The sequence below is a fragment of the Branchiostoma floridae genome, chromosome 18 (genome assembly GCF_000003815.2).
Source record: "Branchiostoma floridae strain S238N-H82 chromosome 18, Bfl_VNyyK, whole genome shotgun sequence".
NCBI classification, from domain to species: domain Eukaryota; kingdom Metazoa; phylum Chordata; class Leptocardii; order Amphioxiformes; family Branchiostomatidae; genus Branchiostoma; species Branchiostoma floridae.
In genome coordinates, this window is record NC_049996.1 from 13,587,762 (window position 1) to 13,607,739 (window position 19,978).

Consider the following 19,978-nt stretch of genomic DNA (forward strand, 5'->3'; position numbering starts at 1 on the left):
GCGGGATTTTCACGATGGCGGCTTCGCCGCTTCGGCGACTGAAAATACGATGTAACACGCCGAAATGAAGCTAAACAGTAGCTCACAGGCTATGAAATACATCTTTGCGACGGTAAATGTCCATTCCATGCCTTGAAATATAAATATCTCGGTTAGAAACGCTCAAACTCATGCCTCCTCCCGGCCGCCGTTTTTGCATAAGGATCGTGCAAATCACATAAGGCTCGTGTGTGTCACATAGTGATTCGTGCGAATTTCATAAAATTCGTACGATTTCGCATAGTGATTCGTGCGAATTTCATAATATTCGTGCGTTTTCGCATAGTGATTCGTGTGTATCACATAATATTCGTACGAATTTCATAGGGTTCGTGCAAATGCTTAGGCACCCCTAGTCTACGTACAAAATCCTTCACCTGGCTTAACTTTGAGGTCATTAACTTACCCGTGCCCCAGAGGGCTCACTTCGCATGCGTGGACTGTTCAATTATGCGGGGGAACCATTATAATCTTGTACATCATCATAGCGTTCCGTGCCAGTACTGCAGCCACACTACAAAAAATGCCTTTTCTTATTTTTTCTTGAACAAATCTGATCTTTCTGAAAGAATACGATTCTGTATACAAGAATTCCTGTTTTGAGAAAATTCAAGAAACCCATATTTTTCTTGTGCCAAGATTCTAGAAAGAACGTTTTTTCTTATCACCAATGGTAGATCCTGGTTGGAAGTGTTGGGGGCTAATGCGCAGTCTGAATCTTTGTAATCAAATAGGTTTTAAAAGTATTATCTAGTTTGATGTACTTGATAAAATTTTTCTGTCTGTATAATGTCTCACTATTGAATTTGGGTTACTATATAGGCATGGCCAAAGTACACGACGTAAAACTCCTGGGTTCAATATCCTAAATTTTGTAAAAACTTTTTTTTTTATTTTAGCTGGCAGTGCGTACTTTAATTCGTCATTTGTAAAATTGTGTATAGAAACAGATCTGCCAACGCAGCATAGGCAATCTAGTTATGCAAACTACAAATGCCCATTAGTTCAATACATCCAAGTAAAGAACTCCATAAAAATTAATACAAAGACGAGTATAGCAATATATTAATTCATTATCTTGTTATTTTGACAGACTGGCGCGTCGTGAGAGGTGATCATCCGTCATTTCCCGAAATAACATTGGAGCATGACACTGGCCTTTAAAACAATGTGTGGCAACATTGTTTGAGAGGAGTTTGGTCCACATACTTTTTGTTGTTCCAGGGGCAACTGGAAACAACAATAAATTTTTATAAATTTATCATTTCAGACATTCCTTCCTTTGGCAAGAGCACAAATGCATGATTTGTTCCGAACTCTTCTCAATAAAGTTATGATTCATATCTTTGGCAAAACGAAATTTCACAAATAAGACCTTTGGATTCGGAAGGGAATAAAGTGCTGAGTCTATAGTTAGGTTAGGGATGTGTTTTATTCCACTCCTTACTGTCATCATGTAGCTGAACAGTATGCATATATTTTTTACATTCATATATATATATATATAATGTTTTACTAGCAAGTAATGGTCTACTTGTAGATCTGTCGTGAAAAACAATATACCTGACTGTGTAGCAAATACATTCGAATTGTAGAATTCATCTTTATGTACATACATACATGTATAACATTATCTATGACTTGACTTGACTTACTTGACTATGATTCACTATGTAGACAATAAGTAAAGCATATCTAAACTGTCCTGAACTTTGAACACTTCATATGTGTAGTTTGTACCATCTTGCAATGCACTAGGCTACATGTATATACTTCTGATTAAAGTTGAATAAAAACAGAAAATGTAAACATAAAAACTGAAACCTATCATGAATAAACATCCTTTCAACACACAGAAAATTGCTATGGGCCCTTAGCTCAATAGAGTAATTTTTATTTTCTGAACTGCAACCGGACTCGGGATGTGATATGTCAAAATAACGTTATCTTGCTGTCTCTATCTATGGTTTTTCGCACGCAAAAATATTTGTCGCCATTTTTATTGTTTACAGGCCTTTGACAAGAAAGGTGATGCCAGTAAGACGTGTTTTTTTTTTATTATTGAATAATGCCCGTGCTGAATTAGAGCACACCTGGTAACTTTCCAGGGCGAATCATACATGTTGATATTTGTTTGGAATATACACTGTGAACAAGTGCTATATGCATCTAGTGGTGTGAGCTTGTTTTGTTTTTTTTTGGTAAAAATTCTTTCCATCCCACTCCAGCCCTTGTGGATATGCTGACCAAAATTTAACTCCTTGGGAGAGCTGGGCATCCTTCATTGTACATATACTTAATCTCGCAAAGCCCGTACTCAAACTAAAACACCAGGGCAACAAAATGATAGTGACATAATTTTCTGTAATACAAGGCCTAGACTTTTCTCTCGTATAGTAAGAATATATGATGGCTTCATAAGACAGGAAGAAGACATCGATAAGAGGCCATATTACTATGTGGTCTAATGCAAAATAAAGCCAGTTTCAAGTTGACAGCACTAAATGCACTAAATGCAATTCATAATGTTAATTCACAAGTACTGCCCTACAAACAAAGACATGAGAAACATTACGACATGGACAAGAGATCACCCAAGAGGTTCAAAAAAGGACCAAGCCAATCGGAAGGCATAGAAATAGAATTTCCAGTACACCCTTTAGTTATTTAATCAAAGGATAATAGGCATTGAGAAGTTACATGAAAAAATAACTAAACCACAGCAATGAAAGCACACAGTAGTTGTGTACGTCCTCTTGTTTGTGAAACTAGGTTGAGCCCATCTTACAACACTGCCATCATACACAAATCAATTTAGTGCCCAGAAGTGGTCTCTGCATTGTGCACTGAGCAACCTTGAAAGAAAAAAAATTCTCATCCTGCATTATTTATTCAAAACACTTGTCATGGCAATATTTAAGAACAGTATCTATCACTAGGGAACTCCATAATGGCCACGTACTTTCTCTTACAGATGCTGACCTCAAGAAGGCAAGCGGGCGATGATTGCCACATCTACTACCGACCTAGCAAGCAGCAGAAGGATGGCACCAACATAAAACTTTTCTTTGTTGTTGTTGCTACTGGTACCAGTCTGCTTGGCAGCAGAGACTGCTGAGCAAGTACGGCCAAAAAATATGACTGTAAGATGTCACGTACAGGACATGTCGCTATTCGGTCACCTTATTCTTCCTGTGCGTTCTCACTTACGTATGCTACGTTGTTGTCGGTGTGTTTGTGCCCCTTTCAGAGAACACCAAAGCTGTCCAGGAGGCCCTTAACATGTTCATGGGCTGGAAAGCCGAATAAAAACCGACCAACTTTATGGTTGACTTTTCCCAAGCTGCCCTGGAGTGCTTCCAGCTGAAACTTAGTCTTCATATGTCCTGGTTACTACCCTACTATAAGGGGAACCAAAATTTAATTTAAGCAAAATAGTATCTCCCCCTATTACAAGAAGTGTGTGGTAATCCTACAATATACATCAGAGCTCTAGCCAGCTCGAATTACCTTCATTCCTATTGACCTAAAAGTCCTTCCGAAATTCCATTTTCCGTCATCATGGACACATTTTCGTCATAAGACTAACATTACAAACCAATGCCGCGTCAACTGACGGAAAAACGGACGCTGCCAGAGAACCTAATATACATTAAAGTTGCAAAAAGGAAAGGAAGGAGGGATTATGCAGCTGCTTTACTGTATGGTTCCTTTTTTATCTTTGAAACGGCCGAAGATTGATACCGAAATTGAACAACAGAACGCGTACCTAAACATGCTCCAGCAGCAGCAGGTACATTTTCCAAAAGACATTACTGAGAGTGTCCAGAGAATGGACCAGCAATTGCAATAGATTGAGACAAGCAGGCAAAAAGAAAGGAGGCGAGAGGACCATATGGAGAAAAATGGAAAGACAAGAATCACAATGAACTATAATACCTCTATTTATTGTTTGTTTATTTAACCAAGGGAATTAGGGGTGGGCTCGGGTGGGTGGTTTAGTTCCCCAGACATGAACAATGGATGATAAAATGAAAGATACAAATAAATACATTGAGCTTGTAAGTCCATTTTCTAAATATGGATATTTCATTCAACATTATCAGTATGGAAGAACAGAAGGCCGTCATGGCAATGCTGCAACAGCAGCACGATAAGTTCGCTAGCCAGATTGCAGGAAAGTTTGAGAGGGTAAAGAAAGGGTACTCGATGAAAAAGAAAATACAGCCAAATCGCATATTAGCAAGATGGGTTTTCCAACAATACATCCCGAGTTAAAATGCCTTATTACTCGTTAGTTGCAGATAGTTTCTGGAATAACATTTATTAAGGCAACTGCTCTGACTAAAGGTTGCCGAAAAGGAGTATATGGCCATTTAGTGTGTGTCCCATCAGATGTACATGTAAGTTATTTCGAGACTACTTATGGGTCGCAGTTTGTAAATCCAGTACAAACAAATATGTCCGTTAAAGGTCGATGCTGCTTTGCAGTACATTGTATAAAATAATTAATGAACATTACAGTGTATGGACACTGACTGGGAATTGCCTTGGAGGACAGCGAGTGAGGAAAAACTTTCGGTCTCTCAACTCTGCGGCCAGGAAGCAGTTTGGACACAATAAAGGATTGTGACAAAGAATTCCAGAGTCGCACAAATTTGAAGCTTTGGCGCACAAATTTGAAAGTTTTCAGACCACCGAATAGCCTTTTACACATAATATTTACATGTATTAACTTTCAACGCTTACTTGCGAGTTCAACAATTTCAAGTTGTCCATGAGTTCAACTCTGCGACCAGGAAGCAGTACTCGACTCATTTTTCACTTAAGTCACGGAATGCCTTGCCGCAAGCTAAACGAAGCCTCCACACCAAGAACTGCCAGAAGTGCATTTTTAAATAAGCCACATAATAAGGTTAGCAGGCTATGTCCGGATGCTCGTGCTACGTTAGAGCTTAAAATCGGAGAATTACCCTACCTTTACCCTAAAGGGTAGAAGTGCTAGGTCAGTGGCAAGGCAAGTCCTGAATGACCTGAAAAAATCTTTCCAAAAGTCATTCAGTGTGTCGAATCAAGAGCTGTTAGATAAACTTCCTGAGGCCAATCTTTGAAAGAAAAAAAGAGAAGATGCAAAAAAAGGAACAACGCAAGACATTCAAGGAATGTGTTAGATCAGTTGAAAAGAAATGGGAGGAAAACTAGGCTACAAACTTTCTACCAACAAGGGAGTCTTATGCCAAGCACCAAGCAAGGCGAATGAATCAATTCTCCGAATCTTTGAACATTACACATACACGCGTTCCTTCCAGATACCTCATCGGACACGTTGTCAAGCCCGCAGCCATATCTAAGATGACATTCTTGAACTGTTGATATTGCCAGCCAATGTCATTTAACTTTATACACATGTTAGATTTTCTGCAATCTTTTATAGTTGTAAAATCCAACACATCAGAATCAATTAGCAAGCAATATCATATTCTATTTTGTAAATGCACCTATATAATTTTTTCAAACTTTCAAGAAGTAAGCTGGTAATTGTTCATTATTCTGCAGCTGGACATTAGCGGAAGAAGAAGCTTTGATACATTTATCACAAACGTGTAAATGTTTCTATGTGGTCCCAAAATTAATTAAAAAGAATTGCAAGAATCTAATCCTAATAAATGCATTTAGTAATTATAGTAAATGTCCCGGACTCCCGGTCCTGCTGCAATAATACGACACAGCATTTCTGAGTCAAAACCTTTAGTAAGCGTATCAATCTGTAGTGTGTAAGTCCGAGGACTATGAGGTGTCAACACGTAACCAGACAGATTGTCCGGAATGGCAGAAACTCAGATGCAATCGGCTGACATCATCCAGATACAGAATGTGTGTTAATTATTTAGCTCAGCGTCTCCTTCGAAAGACAATTCAGACCAGTGCCATGGCAAGGGGATTGGAAATAGAATCAACTGATGCCGTATAGTATATAAATATATGCCAGAGACAAGGGTGTTAATGTATGCAACATCGTCAATGTAGCAAAGTATGCAATATTTCTGTCATGGTCTAGATATAAAGATAATCCTTTGTTACTTCAAAGACACAATATCCTACAGTTATACAATGCACTGTGTGATTCCGTAATTCCAGTCAATATATAGGTCATAGCAATATATGTGTATTAATGATATATGTGTATTAATGATGACATTATGGCATTGTCTCACATGTACGGCATCTTGTACACTTGATTATTGCTGATGGAATAAAAGTAATGGAAAAAAAGGTGTTAATGTATACACAATTGAGGTAATCTAGCATCTATGTACTTCCTTTGCCAGGTAAATAAACTAACCATGTTTAGTTGACATTGTACTATGTTGCTTATCACCTCCAAATCAAACTGAATCGAATTCAAAGACGGTGCAAAGATGGAAAGGAGTACACTGTGCGAATGCACTTCTATGATGAAGCGCTCGTTTGTGAGGGCTACATCGCATGCGTCTATTGGTGGTTTGGGCCGTATTACTTATTAAAACAGCGTATTTTTCGATAAAAGTCTCGAATCTCTGTCAAACAGGCTTTCCTATTTCATCAACATGCCGAAAGTGAACGTTTCACAAATAAAGTGAAATAAACAGATTCACACAAAAAAAGAAGCAAGTTTTCATTTAAACTACGGAAAATGGCATCCAGGGCATTATTCCTGGCTTATATGCTAAAAGTTGCGAATCAGCCCTCTCCCCGGCTGAAGTGGACATGTACTGCCTTGTCTTCTCCGAATGCAGTGGGGTTGTTCCAAGTGTAGATGCATTTTTTACGTAGCTCAGTTTTTCCTAATTTTAACTTTCCTTCTATCATCTCTTTCATGTCTTCTTTAAATCCAAAGGTATTGATTTGCGATATGAATAGAGAAAAGGCCTGTTAAGACTAGTGCTGGAAGGGTGAACACGGGGTGCGTGATGTGCGAGACAGTATCCTTAAGCTCATTAGAAACCTCGCCAATGCTTTTACTTAAAGAGACGTATGCTGCACACCTCTATGTGCTGCAATATATATATTTTTTTAAATGAGGTAAGATTTTATTCCTAAGCAAATGTTTCTTTTCACACGGGTTTAGGAGGAGCTGGCTCGCAATAAGAGCGAGAACGCCAAGCTCAGGGAATAGGTAGGGTTTGCTTCCGATCCTTTTTTGTTGTGAAGAATTTTATTCCTGTTATTATTAAAAGGATCTTCAACTTCTACTTCTACTTGATGCCACAAAACTCTTCAAGTACTAGTGAGCAATTCATTATGACTGAAATCACAAACACTGATATCCTTTTGACACCCTACTATCTTTACTGTTATTTGTAGCTATGCCCGATAGGGTATGTAGTCAGTGAATGAGACAAACCCTCTTTCAAACGGATTTTCACTAATTGTGCTGAACACGTTGAGATTCAATCTTCAAGCAACTATAAAGGTGATGAGCCGCCAATAGGTAGATTTTTTTGTTTGTTTTCGTTTGATAATGTCACAGGTAAAAAAGAGGATCTACAAATACTAAGTTATTAAAGTTCATAGCCGAAGACTCACTGATTTGTAGCGCACTGAGTAAAAAGCCGAAACAAATTCTGCGTACAGTCAGTGACACCTTTTTTGACAATTATAGCAGGGAACTTATGTCAATCACCAAAAGCAGAACAACTGATTGGTTCCTTTAAACATGTAACCATCTGTCAATAGCCTTTAATCTATACAATAGGACTTTCCAGACTATAGATGCAGAACCCAGTGACTGATGGTGATGATGGGTCTGGCAGTACTTTATCTTCCTTTTTAGAAAATGCATACGAGACTTGGTACTGATATAACGTTATACCGCAAATAAGATATTCTGTCACAAATTTTCTTTTATTCTTGCCTTAATGCATTTACTTCAATCAGGAAGCTTTCTCATAATCTCACCCAGATTCCGGCGCGGGAAAACTTGTAATCCGATACCGTCTTTACAGGCAGATAAAAGCGACAGCTAAGCCAAGTCCATCAGGAATTAAACAAAGGCAAATAGTACGTATTTTTGCTGTGTAATATTCTAAGGCGACTTTTTAAATATGAGACTATCCTGTGTGTTTTCCCAACAATGCTGCTCTCTTTTTATCTAAAATTTATTTTAGGATGGCTGCTGAGTAAGTTACATTTGCGTTTATAACGAAAGGTGCCTTAACTTCGGCATACCTGCAACTTCCTAATTTTCAATTGTTTCAATATGCAGAAGTGAAGCATGTTTGTTTTTATCCAGAGCGCTGAATAAAATCATTATGAACATAAGCCTATGCATAGAGGTGTTTACAAATAAATGCAACGTTAATATTAGCAAAGGTACCGATTATTTTGTCACTAAGTAGAATTTGAACACCAAATAATGGCTACGCTTGCGAAAGGTCACAGTTTACCGATGATTGTCAAACAAAAAGAAATACATCTGCCAAGCAAACAGCACAAATTTACATAATAGATAAAGCTGTACAAAACACGAAACAACTCTCAGTGAGTTTATTTGGCGAATAAACTGGCAGCAAATACAATACTACATGACCATAATGACAAAAGTGTTTTAAAGCGTTGTGATTGACAAGACCATCACATCAAGCTACAACAGGCAACCTTCTGTACCAGAACCTCTGTAAGTGTGGCAGAAACATCAGCAAGTTGATGGTGGCCACCTAAACACTAAGAAAAAGAAGAGAAGAAGTTAAATCGACAGCATGGCACATGATATAAGATATTGCAAATGCAGAAATGTTCGCGGTGGATTAATGTTCGCGGTTTTCGCGAACTTAAACCAACGCGAACATTTTTCTGTTATTGTATTAGACTGCAGTCTTTGGTGTTACCGCGAAATTAAAACCACCGCGAAAAGTCCTTTTCCCCGCTACCGCGAAATTAAATCCCCGCGAACTTAAATGCATTTAAGTAATGTAACATCCAAATGATAACGCAATCTCGCATTATCTGAGCCTGTGCCCAGCCGGCAGTACCGTCAATGGGTAAAAGAATACGTCCAAAGTGCTCTTCGTGTGAAGAGCGGACATCGGTGTATGCCGTGTCTAAAGCATACAACTTGCCACGTAGCACCTTAGACGACCGGTTTAAGGAAAGACAATGATAGAGAGTCGGGAGACCTTCAAAGCTAGACCATATGCCCCCTGTAACGCCCACCAATAATACGCCTATCAAACCCCTGCTCTAATACCCAGTCAAGGCTAGAGGCAGAGTAGGTCATGTAATGAATGCCACCAGCGGGACACCTGTGCAGGCCACCACCACACAACTGTAAATTGGCACATATCCAGATGTAACTGATATCACCCTAATGTCTCCTGCACGAAGGCTGTCCTTGACAAGCGCATTTCAATGTAATGCCGTCCTCATTGAACGGGAATATTCCCGTTTTGATCTTGTCCGCGTTGAATACCTGGTCTTGCACTGAGGCAAAGATCCTCGGAAACGTCGTCTTTCTTGCCTGAAACCTGGAGTCGAAGGCCTGTAGTATCTCTAGGGTTGTAGCCCACTTTGTCTTCAGCACACTGAACACGGTCATACCCAGGGGCTGCGTAAAATGGGAGGTATGGGGAAGGAGCCCATGGATTATGATCTTTTGCTCCATGGCCAACTTCAGCATCTTCAGGGAGAGGTGGGTACCGTGTTGGTCGAGCACAAGTAGAATGGGCCTCTCCTTGTGGCAATGGGGTAAGAAAATCTTGAAGTACCACTGCTTAAACAACTATTTGTTGATGGAGCCTGACTCAGACAATGCGTACAAAGCACCTGAGGGTCCTCCATCAGAAATCTTACCAGACGGCAGATCCTTGTTGAACACGATCAATGGGGGAATCACCACTCCTGCAGCGCTCACGCAAGACATGACTGAGATATAGTCACGGCCTCCTGATCTTATGGAGGGCGCTCTCTTAGACGCTGTTGGTACAGTAACTCTCGATTTCTTGGCGTCGAGGGCCATTCCCGTTTCATCGGCATTGTATATCTGAAATGGCCGGTTTTGCAGCTTGTTCTCCTCCAAGATCTCCCCTACTTTTAGGAAGAGGTCGTCAAAATCTTATCATTGCTCATGGCTGCCCTCACTTTTTCTAGTCTGTTCGCTGATCTTAGGGAGATTTCTGGATTGCCGCCGTCTGAAGGCCACCCACCACCGTTTTCCAGTCATTTTGCCACCGAATCGAGGTTTCTGGTTTCTCTCTTACTACTACTTATTACTGCTACTACATATATCATCTACTTCTTTAGCGAGGGCCTTTATCACCCCCGGGGTGAGAGGGAACCCATTTGCGGCCATTAACATTGAGTACGTATAGGGCCACTTCGTTCTCGGGGGATAGTTCGTTCTATCAACTTGTTCGCCGTGCCTCTCATGGTATCTGTCATCTAGCGTGATTTGGGGCAAATACTATTCTTTTGCCACGGCATAAATCGCTTTTCTCTCTTCTTTTATGGCTTTGTATTTCCTGAGTGTGCTAGACATCAGGCTATCATTCTTTGTGTTGATGGATGAACGATGAAAATTTAATCTGTTGGCCAACTGTTGTTTGGTGCGTTGATTTTTTTTGCGGTCTTCGAAGATTTCCTTAGTTCTTTTGGAGAGTGATGATTGCTTGTAGGTATGGGCTGTATGTGGTGACCAGGGCTGTACGTTTTTACGGTGTAGTCGATTTCTTTTCTACCAGTGCTTCTTCACGGGGGCATGCTTGCGCGTGCATAGGTACTTGAGTTTGTCCGTCGGTTTGGTGTAAAGGTCTGTGGTGATTTCCTTCCGATATGATGACTGTGACATACGTCTAGGAGGTTGATCGACGGATTAGATGTTTTCACTGTGAACTTGAATGTTCTGTGGGCTTCGTTCAGGTCCTTGATAAAGGACTTAAGTTCTTCCTCTGATCTAGACAAGACTACAAAGTTCTTTTGTAAAAATGTAGTTCTTCAAAGTTCCCAATGAATAAGTTTGCGTACGATGGAGCCACCTCATGTTCCCATTGCCGTGCCATGGACAGGGTCAAAGTGTCATTGTTGAAGTCAAAGTTGTTGAGTATTCTGTCCAATAAAAGGCATATGCTTTCTGTGGGGAATAAAATTCCGCTGCAAGGTATGGTTTTAAACAATAACGACTATTTGGTTTTGGGATCATTTAAACGTGGTCTATGTTTTAGTTCAACAGTACATGGTCCGATCTGAAGGGGGTCTTCCGTTGAAAATGTATAAGAATATATTAACTTGTGCGTTTCTATGATAATGCATATATTGACCAGCGTCACTTCAGTTCAGTTCATCCTCATATGAGGTGCCATTAACAATGTCTAACCATGCATCTCTATCAAGCATGGCGGCTAGCGGGTTGTAGTCCTTTAAACCGACCTCATCCGAAGGAACTTTCTTGAGTGTCAGGTTCGGTAGGAAACTGTTTAGTTTATAAATATGCCTTTCGTGACAAATTACACAGGTGGTATCGTGACCTTTAACCTCTGGTAAAGGAAAATCCTCCAAAGTTCGCACATCTGTAGCTCAGTTTCAAACCTGTCTTCCGATATTTCACACATAACAGCATCCACTGGTGTTTTTTCACACCTGAACTTCGCCAATGAATGAGTAAATAGGGGTGAAAAAAGACACATTTTGCGCTACCGCCTATGTTGTTTTGTCAGTACAATGTGTGTCATACTTTATATACTTTTACAATATACAGCTTTATGTTATCTTTTCTTACCAAAAACTGTCACAGCAAAGAATGGCAGCTATATTGACAGCCTTAATATGAGAAGAGGTTTATTTGCAAGTTCGTGCCCGAGGGCTAATTGCAAGTACATGGTATACACATAGTGACAATGGACAGTCATAAACAATATAATAAAAATATTACAAGGTTAAATTGGTTCAAGGACAAATGTCTAATTGTGTGAATATGATGCCAAGTAAACATACAATGTACACAGATATCTGGGATATTTTAGCAGGTATAGGTACTGCACTTCCACTTACACGTATCTAATCACCATGGCGATAATGTATCGAAACAATTTTTTTTTGCAAAAGCAACAGTCTTAATTATTTATGTGGTACAAGCAACCAACCATTACAAATAAGCTTGATTAATGATAAGTGTAACTGGCGTCATAATTTTCCAACTTTACGTTCGTCTTCTACCCCCAGGCAGTTGGTACATTCCACCTGGAAAACAAATTGTTTCTTTATGATAGTGTCGAACATGAAGATGATGTTTGTCCATTTGTGTCGATATTGACCTATTCTATCACCACACCAGCATCGCACTGCGTTTATTTTTAAGCTGTGACTGTGAATAAAGTCACATGCAGTCACATGCAGTCTAATTGACTGCATGTGACTGAATTCTATTACATCCATTTGAGATAAGAAAAAAATATATTAATTGCAACATAAGTAGACAAATACCTGCAACTGGATTGAAGAAGGTAAGTGTGAAAGTTTCTGTCCCATCATTCACCGCCGAGCCCGGATACCAGGCAGGTTTGTCATTGCTGTCGCTCTACCACACAGCAACGAATTCTCCCAGTTTGTAGAAAACTGGCTCCTGATAGAGGAGACAAGAATATAATACTGTAGGTTAGTACAATAAATTAAATAATTAATGATTTTTTTTCTACACCATCCATACCAGCTAAGTCAAACGGAAGACCCAGTGGCACAGAAAGAACTTACAGTTCCACAATATTGTTATAACAAGCTTAAATCAAGTTTTAACTTAACATTGAACACTTACCTTTTTCATATTTTGCACTCCTACTTCAGCCTCATCCGTCATCTTCTTTTTCTTCTGTGAGAATGCCTTCACCTTCTTGCCTTGTGTTGTCGCTGTAGTTCTTATGTGTTGTTTAGCTTTCATTGTCCTCTTCTCTTCTTCTGAGTGACATTCTTGCTTTTCTTTGCTTGCACATCCTCTTTAGCATTTTCTTCATCTTGAGTCTTCCTGTCAACACGATTTCTCCTCTATTCTTCACCTTCTCCATGTATGAAAACTTTAGAGCGCTCACTTGAGGCTGATGATGACTGGCTTATTATTATAAAAACAATTCAGACATACAAGGCTAGGTTGGCAGCCCGAGGGCTGAACTGTCGGACAAGTTTACAATTGCGGAATTAAAAGCAGAACTATTTACAAATGTCACTATTAGGTTAAGCAAAATTATTTACACAAAGTCATCACTGGGCAACGTGAAATAAAAGACTGTTTATACAATGTCATCACTAAATAAAGACATCATGTGGTAGATAGGACTTTTCGTCAAACGAGTGGTGTTAGCTCTGACAGCCTGCAGTCTGTTACTCGACCGAATCTTACGGCCAGAAAGGGCCTCACGGCAAGGAGGGAACCAGTTCCCGAAGACCCAGGGGATCTGTAGAGAGAACGGGCATACGATCTGCATAGGACATGTGGTCGCTAGGCCATTGGTGTGAGAGGAGTTCAATAAGTGCTGACCTGTAGTAGGCGTACACTGCCTTTCAGGTGAAAAGGAATTGACAAGATCAGGTCTTAGATTTGGTTCCGGCTCAGCTGGCTATGTTGCTTTAGCAATGATGAATGGCTTTCAGCTGCTCAGAAGACGGCTTCTTACTCCCTGATGAAATTGAAAACTCTTGCTCCTTTCCTGCAACTATCTTGTACTCTTCCACAAGGGCCTCTATGTTCACGTACTTTTTCAATGAATTCTTGCATCATGGTGATTCTGTTCTTCTCTTTTTCCTCATTTCGCTACTTGTTGTCTATTTTACGTATTTTGCTTGACACGAAGAGTAACACTTCTTGACGGCAGTGCAGTGCTGCTTTGTTATGACTTATGCTTTCCACCAAGGAGATAGTGTCAGCCCAACTCCCTTTTCTATGTATGTGTGTTTTGGGTTGTTTTACTTTATCTAAGGTTAACAGAATTGTTTGAGCTGCACAGCACATAATTTTTACGTTGTGACATTGTAGCCATCTTATTGCCGCTGCTTTGTAATACCTGTAGCCTCGTACTTGTGTAGTGACATGTTGGAACATGAATTCTTTTATTTTTTTTTGTTATTGGGTGGGCCGACTACTCACTCTTTGCAGCCAGGGGTTGAATCGCGAGGAGCTTACAATAGGCGGGGCTAAATCGCAAGGGTCTGGAGCGAGCTGCCATTCGGCGCCACTCAGGTGACCTCAATACGACAGTAATTGCCCCAGGGACGGCCAATATACTGAAGGTTTTGAACCACTCACACCGCACCATCGCACATGTGGCGAGTTCTTTAACGTGCCCGGGGTGTGGCTCTCCCCGACACGGGACCTCCATTTAACGTCCTATCCGAGGACAGTGCTTATAAAAAGTGTGTATCCAAATTTTGTTATGAGCTTTATCCTTAGTAGGAGCTTGAGAACAAAATATGACTGCAAGGCTTAATTTAGAGGTCACGTGTTTACCGAAAGCCTCAACTCAATCATGCTAAAGTACGAGCCTGAAAGAACCCAGCAAACTTACTAAAAAGATTTGGGTCGGTCATACCCAGTGTGATGAAATGAACTGTCTGGATATGCAGATTTGTACTTATCACTACAAACCAGGCGTGTTACACTATAACGTATTTTCTTGAATAATGTACAGACTTTTATACTTTCAGAAATTAAAAAGGGGCTACAAGTGCAAAGTTGGCGTAAGTATTTCGAGGTTGTTGCACACTAACAGTGGGGATTTATTAAAAATAACCATGGGGAAACATCACACTTTTGAATTTAACCAGTTCAAGATCTGCCCAAAATTGGTAGAGGAAGGGTGCATACTTCATTTGAGTTTTTTTCTAATTATATTAATAAATTTTTGTCTGAAACGCCGAAACAGGGGTGCGTATTTTAATTGTAATGCTTATTTTATTCAAGAAAATAAAGGCAGTTTACTAGGTCTGCAAGAAAAAAGATAATCTTATTGAGAAACAAAAAGGTGAATGGGTATTGCCTTAATTTTGGGGCAAGATTGGTACAAGTGCATTTTTGTACACGACGAGGTGCCCGTCCCCACCTACAGCAACACGCAGTGGTGTCTTGATGTAGGCAACGGTGCAGACATGATCCCCCTCAGCCGTGAACATCTCCACCCGGTGGTTCACAGTATCAGCCACAATCACACGGCCCCAACCGTCCACACTGACTCCCCTGGGCCTATGAAGGCTCCCCGACCCAAGACCTTGACTACCAAAACTGGAGACGTAGACTCCATTCTTGTCATACTTGAGAACACGATGGTTATACCTGTCTGCAATGAAGATGTTCCCTTTTCTGTCCACTGTGACAGACCGTGCATAACTCCCTTCTATCGTCCCAAACCTGCTCAAGTTACATATCGGCTTCCCATTCGTGTAAGCAGGACGGAACCACACTGCCTCCGCCTGGCTGGTTTTACCGGAACGTCGTGTTATTGTCAGTACGATTTTGTCGGAAATCCTGTCCACTGCAATGTCGTAGATTCTAAATCGGCCGTTGCACTTGTACGTGGCAATGACGTGGCCCTTTTTGCTATACTGAGCTACAGCGTTTAGGCTGCCGCCTCCCTGCAGAACGACCCAAAGGGAGTTGTTGTTGCCTGTGGCTATACCGCATGGCTGCATGGCTGTAGGGAACCATCGAAGTTTAACACCCTTCATGCTGAAGACTTGAATTCTTTTGTGGTTCGGTTCAGTCACAAATATCTCATTATCCGAAGATACAGCCAGGCCTCCTGTTTTCGGGTAGTAGTCTGATACTAGTGGGATACTTACTCTCCCTGTCTCTTTCTTTTCTGCTGGTGAAACAAAGGAATACAGTTTAGTGCACGTGGCTGTAGAAACAAGAACCAGAGGTCACCAGTTGAAATTAAAAAGACCCTTGGCGAAAACAAATACACGGCTATACTCCTTTCCGAATCGGGTCGTCAGCTGGTGGAACAGTCTCCCAGAGGAAGTAGTGATGGCACCAACTGTGAACGGGTTTAAAATAAGATTTGACAAACACATGAAAGACCATCTTGTCGTATACAACTATAGGGCACTGGACCATCCCCTAAGACTGACAATGTCAGTTTCCAGAATTGAAGAGCAGGCCAAACTGGAGTGGATAACCCTACCGGACTGAAAAAACTCTACTCTACTCTGGTTAGTGGGCGCTACTTTTTAGACTTAAGATACAAATGAAGGTAAATTCCATCTCAGAGATGACCGTTATATTGATGACATCCTCTGGGAACAACAAAACTGTGCAAATTAAAAAAAAAATTGGCAGAAAAAAAGTTGCCATTATTATGAAATATTCAACGTCAGGAAGGAATACCAAATAACTAAACACACCTTAAAAGGTAATTTTGGTTACAACAATAGATAATTTATTTTTGCTGCTTCACGTCTGCTTCTTTGAGTCTCGCATTCAAAAACATTCTTAATAATATCCGTCTTCAAGATTTTTTTTTCAATTTGCGGCATCAGTTTGTTTTCATTTTGTAAACAAGACGGCCAACTCATAACAACAAATGACCTTGCTGATAACTGAATATTAATCATGGTCCGAAGAAGGTTGGGAGGCCATGGTTGGCTATGTGTGACAGGGGCTTAACCCTATCCAGACTGGGCATTCCCTGGAATAGGCGGGGGGGGGGGGAGCTCATTTGACCCCCCCACCCCCACCTTCGTAATTTCAAAACGGCTTACTGTACGATCACCAAATTTGCAGGGGGTGATATGCTTGTCCAATTTGATAATTTCTGAAATTTTTATATCACTATGACGTAACTCGACGTAATTATGACATTAATTGATTTTTTTTGCTAAAACGGGAAAACCCCACTATACCTAAATGTTTCACACGAAATGTTAACAATAAATGTTTTTTATCAATATTTACGTGTTATGAGACTTCTGTTGTCAAAAGCTAACGCAACAATGTCTAAAATGACGCCATTGATGACGCCATCTGTAGTTAAGCTATCCAGCATATTAGATTATCAACCTTAAATTCATAAGACACGTTTTTTTTATTAACATATAACGCTCAAATCCCATAAAAAGGGACTGAAAACGTTCAAAAGAATGTTTTCTGTAAGATTATGCCAAGTAGTGATTAAATCTGAGAGAAAAAAAGCTGGTTATTCTTTTCATCATAATTTTGCCGGCCATCTTAGATATTAGCTGCATATGCTTGCAGAACAATTTTTCCCAGCGGTTATATTTGAAGGCTTTTTAAACCCTACAACAAAATTTTTTATTGAACACAATTATTGACAAAGTTGGAATGTCATTTAAGACTCGTTAGTACAATACCTCAAAGCTGTATGATGATTTTTCAGCAAAGACAATATCCCCATGTCTCAAATTAACCAAAGTGAAATTTTTTAGCCTAGAACATCAAAATTTGTACGAACACTTATAGTATGCTGAATACTTCTTTCCCTGTCTGTTGTGCATGTATTACATACATTCAAAAGGTCATTGCTGCTATTGCAAAATGATTATGTAAATAATTTTATAAGCTGAACAAACGGTTGGGATTGTTTATGATTAGGCTAGGCACCCAAGGTAAACAATATTCAAAATAAATATCTGATTTTTATCCGCTTGATTATAAGAAGCTTGAGCATTTTTTTTAGTTATTTGTTGTGTATCACTTGATGAAATTATTTTACCAGTTCTAGAGTCTAACCTCTCTTCAAGCTTTAATTTTTTACCGCCCCCCCCCCCTAAAAAAACCCGCCGCTTCTAAAGACTGCAAATAATGCTATAAAGGGGACAGAGCATCTTTTGGACTTTGCACTAAAGCATGGGTCAGCACCACAGAATAACCTTTTCCTCATAACGGCTATTAATTATTAACGCAGACCACCGAATAGCCTTCTCCACATAACTTCTATCAATTATTAACGCTCACTCACGAGTTCAACACTTCCCTTATAAACCTAAACCCCTTATAAATTTCTCCAGTTTAACCATGCCAAGTTCTTTGTTGTGGTGGGCTGTGCGAGTTATTCTTCTGCTTGTTGTTCTCGGCTTCTACAACCACCACAACCGTGTTGAAGAAGAAAACGAGGCACTGTCTAAAAGGGTGCAGCGGTTGGAGATAGAATTACAGAAACTTCAGGAACAATGCAGTTCAAAGAATACTCTGGATAATGCTGGGGTCCAAAACGATTCGAGTGACAGTGACGTAGGAAACATAGGGCACAAAGAGGTACGTAGAAAAGGGGAAGACAGCTAGGTGATGTGTTATGTTCTAAAATCAATCTCAGTCAGATACAATTATTGACAAATTTTCCATTTACAAACATTGCAAGTATGGGACCTATGTTATATTTTGTTACACTAGCGTGCTACGGCATCAATGTTGACGCGGATTAATATACATTTTATCCAATTTATGCATTGATATTCCATGTCTTTTCTTGTATTGTATTGTTGGAGAAAAAAAAATTACGAGCAAGGACTGTGCAAACACTTGTATTATCGAACGGGTCAAAGTCCTGCAATTTACATGTAGCTAAGATACTTTATTCTTTATTTTACTTGTGCCCAAGTCCCGTTTTTTTTTTTAATATATATATCTTGGAGATAACAAAACTAGATATGTATTACTTCTTACTTTATAACCGACATATTGTTCTAAATACACAACAAGAGCGTTCAACAGTCTTTATGCAGGGCTCGAAATAATTGAAGTTGTGCACTCATTTTTTTTTTCTGTGGGTGCACTGGCGCACCCAAACATCTTAGTTTTACATATGTAAAGATATCTAAGTATACTACTACTAGAAGTATACATCATATTCTTGACATCTAAGTGATAGAAAGATGTTGAAAGTATCTGTCATTCAATAGATTGTAATTCAGTTTACTATGTGGTGCACCCAAAGAAAATTGTTGAACTCAATTTTCAAGCTGAGTGCACAAGTGCACCTAATCCCCCCAAAATGTTATGAAATCAATTCGTTACAGCTTCTATCAACCATTTTAATCAGTTTAAAGGGGCTACAAATTCAAGAAAACTTAAGTATCTGAAGGTGTTGATGCTTATAAATTCTACATGAAAATACAATCGTGGCTGGAGAAAATACTAACTTTTGGTTAAAATTTTGCCCTCTAGAAGGAAAAGGAGACGGAAGATAAAAAGGAGGAATCAAGAAAGACTGAACCATCCACAGTCGGAAATGGTAAGTATCATCATAGAACTAGTGTATTTGCAACAAATAAGTCCTGTAAATCTGCACTACCATTGAGAGTATGTATTGAGCAATGAAGTTATGATGAATTCTTAATGTAATCAGTTGGAAACTAATGAATCTCACTTTTTTGTTTTACAGATTGGGAATTCACCAAGAAACATGTCCCCGAAAAAGAAACTGAGGAAACAAACATTCTGGGTGTAAAGGATCTGTAAAGACACTGGTGAAAAAAGAAATTGCAATCAAATGCATATAATATGATGATTAACAGATGTTTTCGCATTCAACCATCGTATTGCGATAAAATTGTGTGACTTATTGTCTTCTGTTTAAAAGGCATTTTCACCAGACTCTGCCGCGAAGGCACAAAATTACATGCCTTGTACCCACCATTCCTAGTTACCCCCACAGTAAATTCTAAAACTGCTGAGGAGAAAGAAGGAAACTGCGTGAAGGTTAAAATACAATGATCATTAAAGGCCTAACCAAAATACATTGGCAAAGATGAGCAAAGGAAATACTTGCAATAGATAAAGGCATCCCTAGAGGCTAAATTCTTCGATTGTATTGTTTTAAATTTTTGGAATATAACAAAGGGTAATTTTTAGCAAAACTAAGAGGCAGACTTATAAAAAAATTGTCTCATTATTACGCCGCAAAGCATTTCATTTGAAACGAATGAAACGTTAAAAAGGATAAAAAATATTCGAACGTTAAAGCTCTAA

General features: G+C 39.5%; 2 protein-coding genes and 1 long non-coding RNA gene across 3 annotated transcripts; 1 reads left to right on the forward strand and 2 right to left on the reverse strand.

Annotated features, from left to right (window-relative positions):
* Nucleotides 1-11,852: 11,852 nt before the first annotated feature.
* LOC118406186 lies at nucleotides 11,853-14,157 on the reverse strand. Its single transcript, XR_004829995.1, has 3 exons — nucleotides 12,821-14,157; nucleotides 12,493-12,631; nucleotides 11,853-12,249 (listed from the first exon to the last, which is right to left on the reverse strand). It is a non-coding gene; the product is annotated as an uncharacterized LOC118406186 (long non-coding RNA).
* Nucleotides 14,158-15,033: 876 nt separating this feature from the next.
* On the reverse strand, nucleotides 15,034-15,717 carry LOC118405428 (RING finger protein nhl-1-like). The gene has a single exon (XM_035804927.1). It carries the CDS (start codon nucleotides 15,715-15,717, stop codon nucleotides 15,034-15,036), a length of 684 nt encoding a protein of 227 aa, XP_035660820.1.
* A 2,159-nt stretch (nucleotides 15,718-17,876) lies between these two features.
* LOC118405926 lies at nucleotides 17,877-19,715 on the forward strand. The gene is made up of 3 exons (XM_035805779.1): nucleotides 17,877-18,265; nucleotides 19,175-19,241; nucleotides 19,392-19,715. Exons 1-3 carry the CDS (start codon nucleotides 18,026-18,028, stop codon nucleotides 19,466-19,468), a joined length of 384 nt encoding a protein of 127 aa, XP_035661672.1. The 5' UTR covers nucleotides 17,877-18,025; the 3' UTR covers nucleotides 19,469-19,715.
* The last annotated feature ends 263 nt before the right edge of the window (nucleotides 19,716-19,978 follow it).

Coding starts and splice junctions, on each gene's coding strand:
- LOC118405428 (XM_035804927.1), bottom strand. CDS start 15,717: ATGAAGGGTGTTAAACTTCGATGGTTCCCTACAGCCATGCAGCCATGC.
- LOC118405926 (XM_035805779.1), top strand. CDS start 18,026: ATGCCAAGTTCTTTGTTGTGGTGGGCTGTGCGAGTTATTCTTCTGCTT. Junction 18,266..19,174: donor GAAACATAGGGCACAAAGAG/GTACGTAGAAAA, acceptor TTTGCCCTCTAG/AAGGAAAAGGAGACGGAAGA. Junction 19,242..19,391: donor ACCATCCACAGTCGGAAATG/GTAAGTATCATC, acceptor TTTGTTTTACAG/ATTGGGAATTCACCAAGAAA.